The sequence below is a fragment of the Mytilus edulis genome, chromosome 11 (genome assembly GCF_963676685.1).
Source record: "Mytilus edulis chromosome 11, xbMytEdul2.2, whole genome shotgun sequence".
NCBI lineage: Eukaryota > Metazoa > Mollusca > Bivalvia > Mytilida > Mytilidae > Mytilus > Mytilus edulis.
Genome location: NC_092354.1, coordinates 75,541,530 through 75,557,858, shown reverse-complemented (window position 1 = coordinate 75,557,858; position 16,329 = coordinate 75,541,530). Strand labels below are relative to the sequence as shown.

The window sequence follows — 16,329 nt, the reverse complement described above, 5'->3', positions numbered from 1 at the left end:
CTACTTACTTTTTCCTAGCGTAAACAAAATCTATATTATTGATTGTATTAACAAAACAATACTAAACATGCGTTTCCCAAATGTCATTGATACGTTAAAATGTCACATATATTTGTAATATGAAAGAAACACGGAATGGTTATAAAAAGAAATGTGTTGGGTTTTGTTTTTACATAATGTTACATGTATGATTGTGTTCAATAAAGAATTAAACATTCCGAACAAATATTTGTCATTGCATCACATCTGGTGTCATGACGATTGAGTCTTAATCTAATATCGATTTTATAAAATAAAATGAATTTTCTATGAAACACATAATTTCATAACATGATTTCAGGGACATTTATATAACTGACTCTGCAGCAGAGCTATTCTCATTGATGAAGATCATACGGGATCTATAATAGTGGTTAATTTCTGTGTCACTCAGTCTATTGTGGAAAGTTGTCTCATTGGCACTCAAACTTCATCTTCTTTTTATATCAACAGATATAAGACATAAGGAACGCGTTATTTCTCATGACCTGGAAATCATTTAACTTGGGATAAAAACGAGATAAAAACGAGATGCGTCCCCCACCGTTAAAAGAGGGACGGAAGATACCAGAGGGACAGACAAACTCATGAATCGAAAATAAACTGACAACGTCTGGCTAAAATGAAAGAAGACAAACAGACAAACAATACAACACATGACACACCATAGAAAACTAAAGAATAAGCAACAAAAACCCGACAGAAAACAAGGGATGATCTCAGGTGCTCCGGAAGGGTAAGCACTGTCATTTGTTGACCGTTGACATTAACATAAGTTGTCTCCTTCAACACTCCTCCATGTTAACTCTGTAAGACCATCTCACGGCTGCAAAAAATAGATATAAACTGAACACTGATTGGAAATTTATTTTTAGGCATGATTTTCACACATTAAGAAACATGAAATCTTGACATTTCATTGTTGAAAGCACTTTCGTATACACATACGATCTGTACCGATGCAAATGCATCGGCTTTGTCAGTCGGTGAATTATAATGTAACTACAGAAGACAAGCCATCACTTCAAATCGTAACAATGAGAATCTTGTAGAACTATAATTCAGAGAGATTACATTGTCTTTATATATCTTTGAGAGACTTGGTTTAAGAGAACAGATAAACAATTCGTTTTAGTGTATAGAAACAACATATTTCAAACAAAAGTAAAAAACTCAAAAATGTACTTGACATTATGTTGACTAGTGGACGTAAAGCTTTAAATAAGCGATTTTTTTTTCTCAGAACAGTGTTACAAACTCATGAATCGAAAATAAACTGACAACGTCTGGCTAAAATGAAAGAAGACAAACAGACAAACAATACAACACATGACACACCATAGAAAACTAAAGAATAAGCAACAAAAACCCGACAGAAAACAAGGGATGATCTCAGGTGCTCCGGAAGGGTAAGCACTGTCATTTGTTGACCGTTGACATTAACATAAGTTGTCTCCTTCAACACTCCTCCATGTTAACTCTGTAAGACCATCTCACGGCTGCAAAAAATAGATATAAACTGAACACTGATTGGAAATTTATTTTTAGGCATGATTTTCACACATTAAGAAACATGAAATCTTGACATTTCATTGTTGAAAGCACTTTCGTATACACATACGATCTGTACCGATGCAAATGCATCGGCTTTGTCAGTCGGTGAATTATAATGTAACTACAGAAGACAAGCCATCACTTCAAATTGTAACAATGAGAATCTTGTAGAACTATAATTCAGAGAGATTACATTGTCTTTATATATCTTTGAGAGACTTGGTTTAAGTGAACAGATAAACAATTCGTTTTAGTGTATAGAAACAACATATTTCAAACAAAAAGTAAAAAACTCAAAAATGTACTTGACATTATGTTGACTAGTGGACGTAAAGCTTTAAATAAGCGATTTTTTTTTCTCAGAACAGCGTTAAAGGTACGGGTTTTTGCTCCTTGTTGAAAGCCGTACGGTGATATATAGTTTTCAAAGGCTTTCAACAATAAGCAAAAATCCGTACCGCATAGTCGGATATAAACTACCCCGAAATGATAAGTGTAAAATTCTTTTTTTAATTACCTGTTTTATGTAAAAAGCTAGGAACGAAATTTTAATATAATAAACAACAAGAATCATAATTATCGATAATTAAAACATTATATTTTAGTACGCCAGACGCGCGTTTCGTCTACATAAGACTCATCAGTGACGCTCATATCAAAATATTTATAAAGCCAAAACAAAGTACAAAGTTGAAGAGCATTGGGATCCAAAATTCAAAAAATTGTATCAAATACGGCAAAGGTAATATATGCCTGGAATAAGAAAATCCATAGATGTTTAAAAAGTCTATGTCATTTGGTCTCTGGTGAGAGTGTCATTCGCAAGTATACCACATCTTCTTATTTTTTCTATTAACTCATCAGACTGATGCAAAAACAACATTCCACAAAATCTTACCGGGACGTGACAGGGTTCTCCTTCATCCCTTACAACAACAGAAACACAAAGTACAGATATAATAGTACCCGCAGTTATTGACAGCTAAATCAACACCTAAACAGCTAATAAAATACCATTTATCTAAGACTAAAAAAGCAATCGGTGTTATTTTTGTCATTTGAACTCTTAAAGATAGTTGTCTCATCGGCAATCTTACTACATCTCAGTTTTTAATACTCAGTTTACAAAATCAGATTACATGTAGCTTCTTACAAATATTCAATACTAGAAACTTACAATGTGAAAACTAATTTTAAATAGCAGTTTGAAAAACGTAGTCTTTATAACCATATGTTATGTTATGCTGTGTTTTTTTTTATAGCAGGGGTATCATTATTTAGGTTCTAAGATTTGATTGTATTCATTTTATAGGATCGTTTGTACTTTTCTGTATTGTAGTGATTGATTTTATCCTTTTTATGTATAATTCAATGTCAGAGACAAATAACCTTTTTTAACTGTTGTGTTTATTTATATTATGCATTGAAGTGACGTAAATTTCAAAAAAATCGATATGTTTTTGCAAAAAAACTTGCTATTAGAGGGAATTGAAATATCCAATAAGCTCTCCATTTGTCATTCTCTCAAATGTTTTCTTTATTCTGTTTTAAAAATGTTTGATTATTTGACCGTTTCAGAGGGAACACTACTATAATTATAACTATTTTGACCTAAGCGTTCATGGTGAGTCTAATTAAAACGAAACGTGCGTCTGGTGTATTGAATTATAAGCCTTGTACCTTTGATAACTATTCAAACCACTAGGTCGCCAGAGTTGTTGGACAATTCGTTCACGGGGGTATCACCAGCCCAGTAGTAAGCACTTCGGTGTTGACTTGGAAATCAATTATATGGTCAGGATTTATAAATTTCCTGTTTACAAAATTATGATTTTTTCGAAAAACTAAGGATGTTCTTTTCCCAGGTATAGATACCCTTATCCGTAGTTGGCATCTTTTTTTTTTAATTTTGGATCCTCAATGCTCTTCAACTATGTACTTGTTTGGCTTTATAACTTTTTTGATCTGAGCGTCACTGATGAATCTTATGTAGACGAAAAGCGCGTCTGGCGTATTAAATTATAAGCCTGGTACCTTATATAACTATTAGGTCATCACTTAAATCAGAACTAGCTTTAGGAGACATATTCAGTATCAGAAATATAAAATCTATTTTGATCTGAGCGTCAATAATGAATCTTATGCGTCTGGCGTATTAAATTATAAGCCTGGTACCTTTGATAACTATATAAACACATATGTCGATTCTTAATCTATTAAAAATGCAAAAACGATTTATGTTAAAGCTTTTAATAATGAAATATTAGAGAAGGTAACCCGTAAAATAGCTCCAATCGCCATGTATAGTTTGCGATCCATAGCCCGGGTAATGCCGCACTTTGACCACATCTCCCTTTTTCATATATATTACAGCGTTCATCGATCCTGCCACTCCTGCACCACTTGCTGCATGCCCTCTTGATATTTCGCTGCTGTTATTAACCATTTGAAGATGGACAGTTGTACCTCCTGTCTGTAGAAATGTACATGCGAACACATATATTCCGTTGAAGGGTGCTGTGAAATGACCCGTGTGTTGGTTATATGCTTTACCAATATTTGTTATCACGTGATCAAAAATAACAGTTTGTGCCGAACCAAGGGTTACAGATGGTTTCAATCTGGCATGAAAGGCAACTTTATTGGAAGGAATCGCTGAACCTGCTATTTAACAAAAAATAGTTGATGGTTGTATCCAATTCTGATGCATATATTTCTTATTCACATTAAGACGAAATTAAAAAATAAAAGATGCATCATTGTAAATGTATTACAATGTAAGTCTCCTTTTATGAATTTAAAAAAATATAAAAATAATGGATTAACGATTTTATTCATTTCTGATGCATACATTTCTTATTCACATCAAGTCTAAATTAAAAAAAGGTGCATACTTGTAAATGTACTTGGATGTAAGTCTTCTTTTTTTTTTTTTTTTTTATATATTTAAGTATCATTGAAACGTATCCTATATCTTAATTTATATTTGGTAATTTAAACAATAGATTATTTTGTTAAACATTATTTAACATGTTTAAAAAAAATCATAATTTAGAAATTTTATTGTAAAAACTTAAACTTGATCAATCTCTCAATAATCACATTCACAACGTGGTTTAGTGACTGAAAACCGTATGCATGTCTATTTTTTTTTAATGTATAACTTACTCTCTCCAAGCAGTCTTTGTTCTCTGCAGAGTATCAATTGCTTCTAATAATGCTGCCTTTGCTTTACCTACAAATTATACAATAAACTCACAATAGATACCAGGAATTATATTTTGAATTTGCGCCAGACACGCGTTTCGTCTACAAAAAAACTCATCATTGCCATTGGTATCAACAAGTCAGAAAGGTCAAATAAAGTATAAAGTTAAAGGGCATTAAGGACCAAAAGTTGCTACAAATTTTGCCAAATTCAACTAAGGTAAGATAGGGAATATATGAAAGGAATTTTTTATCTGTAGTATTTATAATTGAGATCTATTCGAGCAAATTACAATGTTTCAGAGTTATGGCTATTGTAGCAGTATGGAATTCCAATCGAACAGGTTGGTTTAACAAAGTGAAAAATCATTATGTTCAAACAGTAAGTAAATAATTAATCTTTGACGTGACAAAAATATTGCAAAACACATAATTATATAATATGGAAGACTTTCAGATTTATAATTTATAAGTAATAAGTTATGTCCATTGTCGTCATATGGACATGGTAAACCTGTATATCGTTGTATGTAGGGACCTGCCGCTTGAACTACTTACCAATTTTTCGGCTACAGTTCTCTCCAGCGTAAACAGATGCAAAAATTATGCATGTTATGAATAACATACTAATAAATATGTACTTCATTTTTGCTCTCACAGTATTTCCGTATTAACAAACTGGTCGGTATAACATGAATCTTTAACACTTTGGTACTGTGTTATTTCATTACCTTACATATTAACATGAAATTATTAGATACCATAATGATAATATTGCGTGCTAACAAATGAAAATACACATAATACAAAACAAGAGTGCACGCTAGTTTTTTAGATTGCAACATTTGTTGAACAGATTTTGTATGCTGTACATGTCCGATGGTCAAAAGTAAAATCACAAAAATACTGAACTTCGAGGAAAATTCATTAGTTAGTATTACTGGGTTATTATCCAGCGACACAACTAACAATCGTTTGGTGCCCTATATCTGCCATGGAGATAAATCTGCGTTGACAAAATTAATCTTGATAAATCAACAAAAATCAGATATTTTGCAGACTTATCAGGATTCTATCTCCTCAAGTCATGATTTTTTTTCACATTTTATCTAGATAATTTGTAATGATAATCAGTTATCGTATACTTTGATATGCTAAATAAAGAATAGTCGTGAAAAAAAGTTTATTGTATTCCTTGGCTGATATACATCAGGTCGTTTCGATTTCAAATACTTTTTCAATTGCATCTTCATTAAAAGCAGGTGTACCTCAAGGGTCAGTTTTAGGTCCTATATTATTCTTAATATTTATCAATGATGTGCCTTTAAGCAACTCTAATCATAAAACAGATCTTTTTGCTGATGATAGCACTAAGTGGAAAAGCCAAAAGGTATATAAGTCAGACACTCAATGTGGTGTCAGAAAATATTTGTCATTGGGTTGATAGAAACAAAATGTTAGTTAATTTTTTAAAACTAAGACAATATGAATATGTTCAGAACAAAAACTTTCTGTCATGTGCAATGACACATTAAATACATCCATTAATAGCCAACAAATTAATGAAAGTCACTATGAAAAAGGTCTTTGGTATTTTTGTTGATACCACTCTTTTTGGTATGATCAAATTAATCATATAATCAAAAAAGTTAATTCTTCATTATTTAAAAAAAAAAGAATCAAGAAATACTAGTACTTGAATAAGAACGTACGAATTTTATTTTACAATGCGTATATTCTTCCACATGTGGATTACTGTTGTTCAGTATGGGAACAATGTAACAAGATTATAGTTGACAGCTTACTAAATGTGTAAAAAAAGGGCAGCTATAATTATTTAAAACGAATACGATATTCGTAAACCATCTATTGAAATATTTAAGGATTCTAGAACTATTTCCGTTACTAAGAGAATACTTTACCAAAAGTCATTATTAATGTATAAATCAAAACATAAACTGGCACAAACATATTTATCCAATCTGATTGTGCCTACAAATAGTGAACAATCGTACAAAACTCGACTTTCTTCATCGGATAATTTTATTGTCCCTAAATCAAATACAGAAGTATTCAAATCAAGGTTTTTATACACCCGTCTTTTAAACGGGACGTATTATGGTATACCGTTGTCCGTCCGTCCGTCCGTCCGTCGTTCACACTTCGGACAATAACTCAAAAACACTTTCACCAATTTCCATGAAACTTTAGTGAATTGTTTATATCTATTGACGTAAGCTCCCTTTCGTTTTTTTTAATTTCAGTTTTTAAGTTTTGGATGTATGGGGCTTTATTCATAAAAAAGGGGGGATATTCAACACTTCGGACAATAACTCAGAAAGGCGTTCACCAATGTCCATGAAACTTTGGTGAATTGTTTATATCTATTGATATACGCTCCCTTTCAATTTTCATAAATTTCAGATTTTAAGTTTTGGATTTATGGGACTTTATTCATAAAAAAGGGGGATTTTCAACACTTTGGACAATAACTCAAAAAGGCTTTCACCAATGTCCATGAAACTTTGGTGAATTGTTTATATCTATTGATGTAAGCTCCCTTTCAATTTCTATAAATTTCAGATTTTAAGTTTTGGATTTATGGGGCGTTATTCATAAAAAACGGGGATTTTTAACACTTCGGACAATAACTCAAAAAGGATTTCACCAATGTCAATGAAACTTTGGTGAATTGTTTATATCTATTGATGTAACAAATAATACTTAATAAAATCTGATGAAAACATAAAATTTGTAAAATCTTTAGTTCAATTTAAAACATTAAATTTCTTGTAAAAAATAGGTTCCATGAATGTCATACGTTTGTACTATTATTGAATGGTTGCAAGGATGAAAGCACATTAGCAGTACCTGAGATACTAACTGTTCCCTGAGGCATATATCATTTTATGATAACATTTTTACTATTTAAGCTATGTATAAAAATCAAATACTGTTTTTGCATATAGGATGCTTTACTCTTGTTAAAATTGGTTGCAATTGAAATCACAAATGACACCTTAGCATTGCAGCTTTTTTATAGAGTTCGGTTTCGGTGGAAGGGTTGAGCGCAATAAAAAATGTTATAAAACATAACTAGTTTACAATAGCACATAATAAGTGAACAAGTGACAACATGAAAATCCTAACATGTGACTAAATATTCCTTAAATGTTAAAGGGTGTCATTTTATGAAAAAAATAAGGAAATCAAGTCTCCTAAACATTTATCAGTATGATCATCTTGTGAATATTCTATAATCATTATCCACCATATTAAGCACCATATGAACAACTTTTGCATACATCTTTGTATAATTTAGTATGGATTCCTTACTGTGTTCAACAGAATCTAACTATGACCAATATACCCCAAGAAAATTACCTCCTTTCAAACTACTATAAAATTTGGAAATCAGCCATAGAATTACTAAAACCCATAATCATATATCACTTTCCTTATATTGCATTGCAGACTTCTATGGTATATGCCAATGTTAATGATATTTGTTTTTTATGCTAAATATTGAAAAGCTGAACTAGGTTTAATCATCAGTGTCTTATTTACTGACCTCATCATCAGAAACATTCTCATTTTCATTCTCAGAAGAGGCCTCCTCGTCATCAATGAAATCCTCACCTCCATCATCAATGAAATCTTTATCTTCATCATCAATGAAATCCTTACTTTCATCACCTACTTCCTCATTTAGATCATAACTTTCAGTAGAGTCACTTTCACCTTCTTCACTTTCCCTGTTATCTTCTTGCTGCTCCTCATTGTCATTGTAGTCTTTTTTGCCATTTTTATACGCCCGTCGTCTTTCAAACAACGGGCGTATCATGCGCTAAAGCGCAGCCCTTTATTCTTTTAGTGGTCCAAAAGTGTAGAATTCACTATCCAGTGAAATTAAAGAATCAAAAAGTAAATCTGCATTCAAATATTCTTACAAATCAATTAAAAGTGTGAAATTTATAAGTTAAGCCACTATGTATACTATAGGTGTTTTTAGTTGCTGTTATGTTTTGTTTATATACATCTATTCTTTACATGTGTGTAATAGTAGATTAATTATGTTGTATTCATATGGTTGATATTGTATGTAGAGAGTCTTATAGAAAATTGGTTTAATCCAAATTTGTTTTCTTATTATTAATATTATTAGAATTATTAAAGCGATACGGTTATTTCGAGAAATAGGATAACATATCATGAGTTGTTGAGATTTATCTCGAGTTTTTTCTCGAAAATTGAATTCAAGGTCGTTCTGTTTGTTTAAAAACATGAAACTTCAATCATGACTATTATTTCTGACGAAAAAACACGATAATTCGATTGTTATCTTGACCAGTTAGAAATCATTTCTAGAACAATTTTGAAAATAGTCCTGACTTGTAGAGATAAAACAACAGAAGTTGTCAAAATACCAATCCTGTGTTAACCCATCGAGATAAATTATGTTAGCCAAATATTATCTCGATGGCAGAAATTGACTTCCATAACAATCATATTGTGGCTTTGAAAAAACATTGAATCACGCAGCACTCCTCAATCGTGTGTATTTTCGCATGTTAGCCCAAACACATTGTGTAATATAAAATGTACTGTGCAGTAAATTCATGTTGGATAGCTAAAAATGTATATAGCCTTGAAAATGGGTTTAAATGAATATCCTTATTGTTCAACATATGTATTATGGGCTGTTTCTGTATTGCAGTCTGCTTTTTCATATCCATACAAGACATTGATGGCCGTACGGTAACCTAACCATGTTAACTTCCATGTCATGTGGTTCCTGATAGATAGTTGGCTAATTGGCAATTACAAATCATCTTCTGTTTTTATATTGATATTACATGATATGGTTTCGTATTGACTTATTACAGTTTTGTCATTACTTGAAATATTAGGAAATAACTAAACCACATCATGTAATGAAACAACTACATTACATTATGTCACAAACACTTCAAGCAATGTTTGAACCACATCATGCACATTGCCTAATGACATAACCACATTTAATAATGGTGAAACCACATCGAGTAATGGCAGAACCATATTAAGTAATGACACAATTATATCAAGTCAATACGAAACCATATCATGTAATATCATGTAATATCGAAATATCATTATGTAATGACTATTCCATGTTGAGTTATATCAAAATATCAATTCGCAAAGTCAAAATCATATTATGTAAAGACAAACTATCATCAAGTAATAATAGAGCAACATAACATCAGAGTTCCACATAAGACAGCTGTGGCGTTCCATACACGTGTTTGTCCAACATGCCGATGAAGATGTAAGTTATATATGTTAGTAAAAAAAGGTTTCTCTTACAAATCACGATGTATTGATTAATGTGTGCATGTCATGCTTTTTTAAGGGCCTTTGATTTGAATAGTAAATCTAAAATTGCAACATTTTTGCACTAGTATGGCATTCACCCTCAGCAAATATGCGGTGCATGCAGAGCAGACATATTTTGCCCCCGTTTAGGTTGCATTTCTGTAAATATTGTCAATGCAATTTCCCATAGGACCTCCTTTAACGGCTAAAACTGTACCACTTTTACTATGAAGTTTTGAAAAAAATCTTATCCTAGAATTGAAAGTTCATATGCACCACAATTGTTTTCAAAGGTCAAAATAAAGGGCTGTGCGGCATATTTTCAACGTTTATATGCCCTGAACTTCTCAGAGTTTAAACTTACATTAATTTTCTTAACTACCCCTACCTCGAATGAAAGGTTACCACAGATTTCAATGTAAACAATATGCACGTGTTTATTTACTGGTAACATTCCCAAGTTCTGTCTCTGCGATATGGAACACAGAGAGCATAACTGGGAACCAGTATGTAAACAAAATTAATTTTCTATGAATATTCAATTACTCCCCAAAAGAGGTGTGTTTTGAGAAACAGCTGTATTTGCAAAGTGCAACCTATAACCATTAGTTTTCTCAATTGTATCGTTTTATACATGTTTTTTCTCATGTCAGGGCCTTTTATAACCAATTAAAGGTATGCGTTTTCCCAATGGTTGAAAGCAGTATGGTGATCGTACATTTGTACATCTGCTTCATTAGAGCTATAGTGGGCAGTCGTCTCATTGCCAATCATACCACATCTTCTTATTTTTATATTGAAACATGTATTTTTAGAATGTCATTTGTTATTACTATTACTATGGTTGCATGTATATGCGTGAGATTCGCCTCAATATTTTTTGGTAATTGGTGAAAATGGGTATGTTAAAAGTATAATTCGCCTCATCATTTATTGTGATATGGTTGAAATGTATATTTCATAGAGTGTCTTTCGCCTCAATATATGTTGAAAATCATTATATGTTTGTTTTAGCGTAATATGTTTTTCTTATTATGACAATATATCATGAATGTGGTTATAACGTGTAAGTTTATACGTACGTCATTTTTCTCATTATGTAACTAATATGGTCGGAACGTGTATGTCAAAGTGTGTCATTCGCCTTATTAGTTATGATAATATGGTTTGAAACGTGCATACCATACTGTTTCATTCGCCTCATTATTGTAGTTTGGTCCAGACGTGTATGTTTTAGTGTGTCATTTGTTCTCATTATTGTTATATGGGTGATCGTAAGTGTATAAATGTGGCATTTATTCTTAGCAAACATGTGGTGAATGAAGCTGCACTGAATATCTTTGCCCTTTCAAGAAACATGATCTCAATATAATTTCACCTAATTTGTATTACTATTGGATTGAAATATGAAAAACCCGCATGCATAACGATGCAATAAATACAGATTGACATGACCATATCTTCTTAGAGCCCCTCTATCAGGTGTACGCAATTGCGAATATTCCTCCGTTGTGTAAGCTTATATTCTTCAATGTTTTTTTTTATTATTAACAGCGCCTCCACTTGGAGTACGGAGATGTCCAAGACATTTGAGGTCAAACATAGGATGTCCTATAATGAAAAATCCAGAATGTGATAGGGATCGTGACTGTTCGAGAACAGAACGATGTTGTACTGTTGGGTGTAGTAAATGGTGTATCAATTATAATTGTAAACCACCAATCAGGCTTCATTTAAAAAAGACATAATTTCAAAATCTTTTTTGTTTTTATTGTAAAGTAAATGTTAGCATCAATGTTAAAAATTTAAACTATAGAGAATGGTTGTAAGTCAAGGGTGTTCAGTCTTTATTTAAATATCACCACTGAACATTTCATGTGCATGATGTAGTGTGTCAGTTTCTTGTCGACTTTTGATTATTAGCCTTGGAATATTTTATTTCTTCTCCTTTTGTTTAAGAAACTGATATCGAGATCAGAATGTCGGTGTCAGCTGGAATGTGAAGCTGCTAAAGGTTACCTAACGATAGTTTCTATGTGTGCAGCACTCCTTGATACTATCGATTATTGTCGCATATGAAATATCTCTCTGAATCAGCACCATTATTATATAAACATCGGTACATTTTAAAAACATATTTGCATATCTGTGATCAAACTTCACAAATGTCAATAGATTTTTTGAATATTAACAAACAAAAAAGGAAATATGCTGTTCAGTTACCGATATAACAACGTAACGACAAATAAATTCCACACACCTAAATTTGTCGTAACCTATTGTTTGATTCCCATTTTTGGACGCTGCTTTTCCTCATAGTACTTTTTGCGGTCTAGCTTGTTTGAGGTAAGGTTTCCATAGAAGAAAAACATTTAGGCAAACTTTTAATAAATTCTTTTAAACGGACACAAGCAGTCATATTTATGTTCACCGATTTGACTTAAATTATAAAATTTGTTTTACTAAAATGTATAATATTTTTCAAAATTATAAAAAGTATAAAACAAACAATGTACAGGGCATGACCCGGATAATAAGTAGGTTCCTTTCGTGTGTATAAAAAGTAAAATCACAAAAATACTGAACTCCAAGGAAAATTCCAAAAGGAAAGTCCCCAATCAAATGGCAAAATCAAAAGTTCAAACACATCAAACGAAAGGATAACAACTGTTATATTCCTGACTTGGTACAGGCATTTTCTTGTGTAGAACATGGTGGATTGAACCTGGTTTTAGTATTTTAGTATCTGTATAAGAATATTTTTGAGGACTGAACTAGCATGTTTCAATTGCAATGTTGACATTCCTTTCCTTTAAATAACTATACACTCAAAATTCATGCGTTATCAATCTCAAGCTAGGGGTAACTCAAAGTGCACATGAATACGGATTTAATGAGGTTGAGTTTTTCACTTGCAAGTGAATAAAACATTAACAATGTTTCTATAAGTAAACTGGCTGCTAAAAGCGATAATTACTTCACTATTTCATTTTTATTATTGATTGAACTTAAAAAAAATCATAGTTTATATATTTTTAATTATCTCGTAGCTAGTGACCCTTAAAAGATACACATATTTGATAAGTTTTTAGTTTTACTGTAGAATTCCTATCGAAAACAGGATATCACATTATAAATGTTACAGTGATGTGGTCCAAACTTGAAATTGAGATACCATCAATGTAAATAAAGGTAACAGTAGTGTACCCCTGTTCGAAACTCATAAATCGACAGAAAATAACAAATCCGTGTTACAAACTAAACTAAAACTGAGGGGAACGCATTAAAGTTCGTTGATCTTTTAAATAAACTTATTGTTAAAGTAAAGTAATAACACCGTAGTAAAAATGTGTGATTTTTTTTAATCATTTCAAACACTTATTTCGCTTTTGATAGATTAAAACATAACGGAACATATATTACTTTATATGTTCATTTATTGATAATTATCATTTGACACCATGCCAAAACTGTTTACGTGTATTTTGACATTTTATAACTTCATGTGTCTCTCAGTATGTTTTGATACTAAATCCGAAAGATGTGTACTGATTGATTCTATAATCTTAATTGGATGGTATACATTAGATCGTTTGTTTTTCTCGTTTGAATTATTTCACATTTTTTTGTTGAATTACGTTATAGCTGACGTAACGGTATGTTGTTGTTTTTTGTATATTGATGAACTATATATGAAACAATGTAGTAAGGAGATGAGATATGATTGCAAACAAGATAACTATCTACAAAAGGTATAATAAAGTGAATGCAAGCAATCAAAGGCAACCCTAAAGCCTTCAGCAATCGAAAAAAAAACGCATACCGTACACATGGTATACTCGGCAAGAAAAGGCCCCGTTATGAAAATTTGAAACAATTCTATTGGAAAAAACAAACGGTCTCATTTATAACAAAACAATTCACGGAAAACAAATATGCCAGCAAAAATCCGCATACATGATGTGCAGTTAAACATATTTGAAGCGCTATTTCTCACGAAAACTGCCAAAGTGTGATAACAATTAAACATAAGAACAAACTATCAAAATCAGTTTAAAATGGCTTAAATCATCAGATCGATGCAAAGTGGGGAAAAATACAAAAACTACCCATGCATTGCTGTTCGGTGTGAGACTTGGCTCTGTGTTGAAGATATATTTTTTTTTACCTGCACTTGTTATTTTTGTTTAACACATTTTGACTTAGATGGAGAGTTGTCTCGTTGGCATTATTCTACAGACCAGACATGGTAGGGTATTTAAACATCCCTCCAAACAACAAAAACACTTATAACATATCTGATAGCACTCGCAGATACGGACCGCTAGTTCAAGGCAAATGACAACTAAAAAAAATGATTTATCTACATGTAAGACTAACACATCCAACATGATTCTTTATTTGTTTGTCTTTTTAAATTATTTTTAAAGGATAGTTGTCTTATCAGCAAGTCTACCTCTTCTCATATTTTGAATACCCGATTAACAGTCAACAAAATCATATTAGTGTCTTAAAATTACTCGATAACTGAAATAAACAATGTAAAAACAAATCTTAAACCACAGTTTAAAAAAAAGTCTTTATAACAATGTGTTTTCTATAACTGATGTATCATGATTTAGTTTCTAAGATATGATTTCATTAGTTTCATATTGAGGTTCTTAATTTTACCTTTTTTATGTTTCATTCAACATGTTCAAAGTCAATCAGTTCTTGTATTCAACCGTCGTGTTTATAGATATGCTTTCTAATGAGGTACGTATACAGTTTTTAAAAACGATATGATCTCGCCAGAAAACTTTGTGTTTCGAGGAAATGAAAAGATTCATCAAGCTGTGAAGCTCTCAAATGTTTTTATTTTCAAGGAGTGTTTCTAAGAATTCTTTGGATTCTATTTATATAAAATACGCAAAAAATATTTTAAATACAAACTTTTAATAATAAAATATTAGAGAAGATAACCCGTAAAGAAACTCCAATCGCCATGTATAGTTTGCGATCCTCTGCCTGGGTAATGACGCACTTTGACAACATCTCCCTTGTGCAGATATATTACGGCATTCATCGATCCTGCAATTCCTCCACCGCTTGGTGCATGCCCTTTCGATATTTCGCTGCTGTTTTGTACAATTTGAAGATGTAAAGACTTACTTCCACTTTGTAGAAATGTACAGGCAAAGACGTATACTCCATTTAAGGGTGCAGTGAAATGACCAGTATGCTTGTTATATGCTTTACCAATATTGGTTATAACGTGGTCAAAAATAACAGTCTGTGTCGATCCAAGGTTTACATATGCTGTTGATTTTGCGTGGAACGCAATTTTACTGGAAGGGATCGGAGAGCCTGCTGTTAAAAAAAACCAGTCAATAAACAATTGTATTTACCTCTATTGAATAACTTACTTATTTGGATCAAGTTTTAATCAGGTAAGGTATATCATTTGTCATAAAATGAGCAACACGACGAGTGTTACATCTGCTAAAATTCTGTAGCAGCCTTTTTTTCTGGTTGGGTTCTTGCTGCTCAATATAAAGTGGTCTTTGTTGTGTTTTGTATATACTATTATTTGTTATATCCACATTTTCCTTTTTGTATACCATGTTTTCACATATTTCTATTTAATTGCTATCCTATATTTCCAATAACGTTAGCTAAATTAAACAATAAATTCTGTTGAAAAAACATATGAATAAAATTCTACTGAGAAATATTATTTGAAAAACTGTAAGTCTCTCAAAGACAAATCTTTATATTGGTTAATCACTTTAAACAGTGTGTACATTTATTTCTTTAAAAAATCTTCATGTTACAACTTACTGTCGCCAAGAAGTTTGTTGGTATTCTGCAGAATATCAATCGCTTCTAGTAATGCCGCCTTAGCTTTACCTAAAATATGGTTATTGTGAGTCTTAAAATGTCGCATTTAAAATTTAGACACACTACAAGAAAATATACAATGTTTCAGAGCTAGCAAAGACAAGTGCTGTAGCAGTTATAAATGCAATCATACAAATCATCGCAGTAGAAAAGCACGATGTCCAAACATTAAGTAAAACAAAACAAAACAAAAACAACATTTGACGTGATGAATTACTTGCATAACCAGTAATATTATAAAAAAAAGCTTTGTTTTTGTACAAGAACACGTACGTGTGGAACATATAAAAT

At 31.7% G+C, this 16,329-nt stretch overlaps 1 protein-coding gene across 1 annotated transcript; it reads right to left on the bottom strand.

Moving 5' to 3' along the window:
- Positions 1 to 15,106: 15,106 nt before the first annotated feature.
- LOC139494596 (complement C1q tumor necrosis factor-related protein 3-like) lies at positions 15,107 to 16,084 on the bottom strand. Its single transcript, XM_071282756.1, has 2 exons — positions 15,979 to 16,084; positions 15,107 to 15,507 (listed from the first exon to the last, which is right to left on the bottom strand). Exons 1-2 carry the CDS (start codon positions 16,082 to 16,084, stop codon positions 15,107 to 15,109), a joined length of 507 nt encoding a protein of 168 aa, XP_071138857.1.
- Between the last annotated feature and the right edge of the window lie 245 nt (positions 16,085 to 16,329).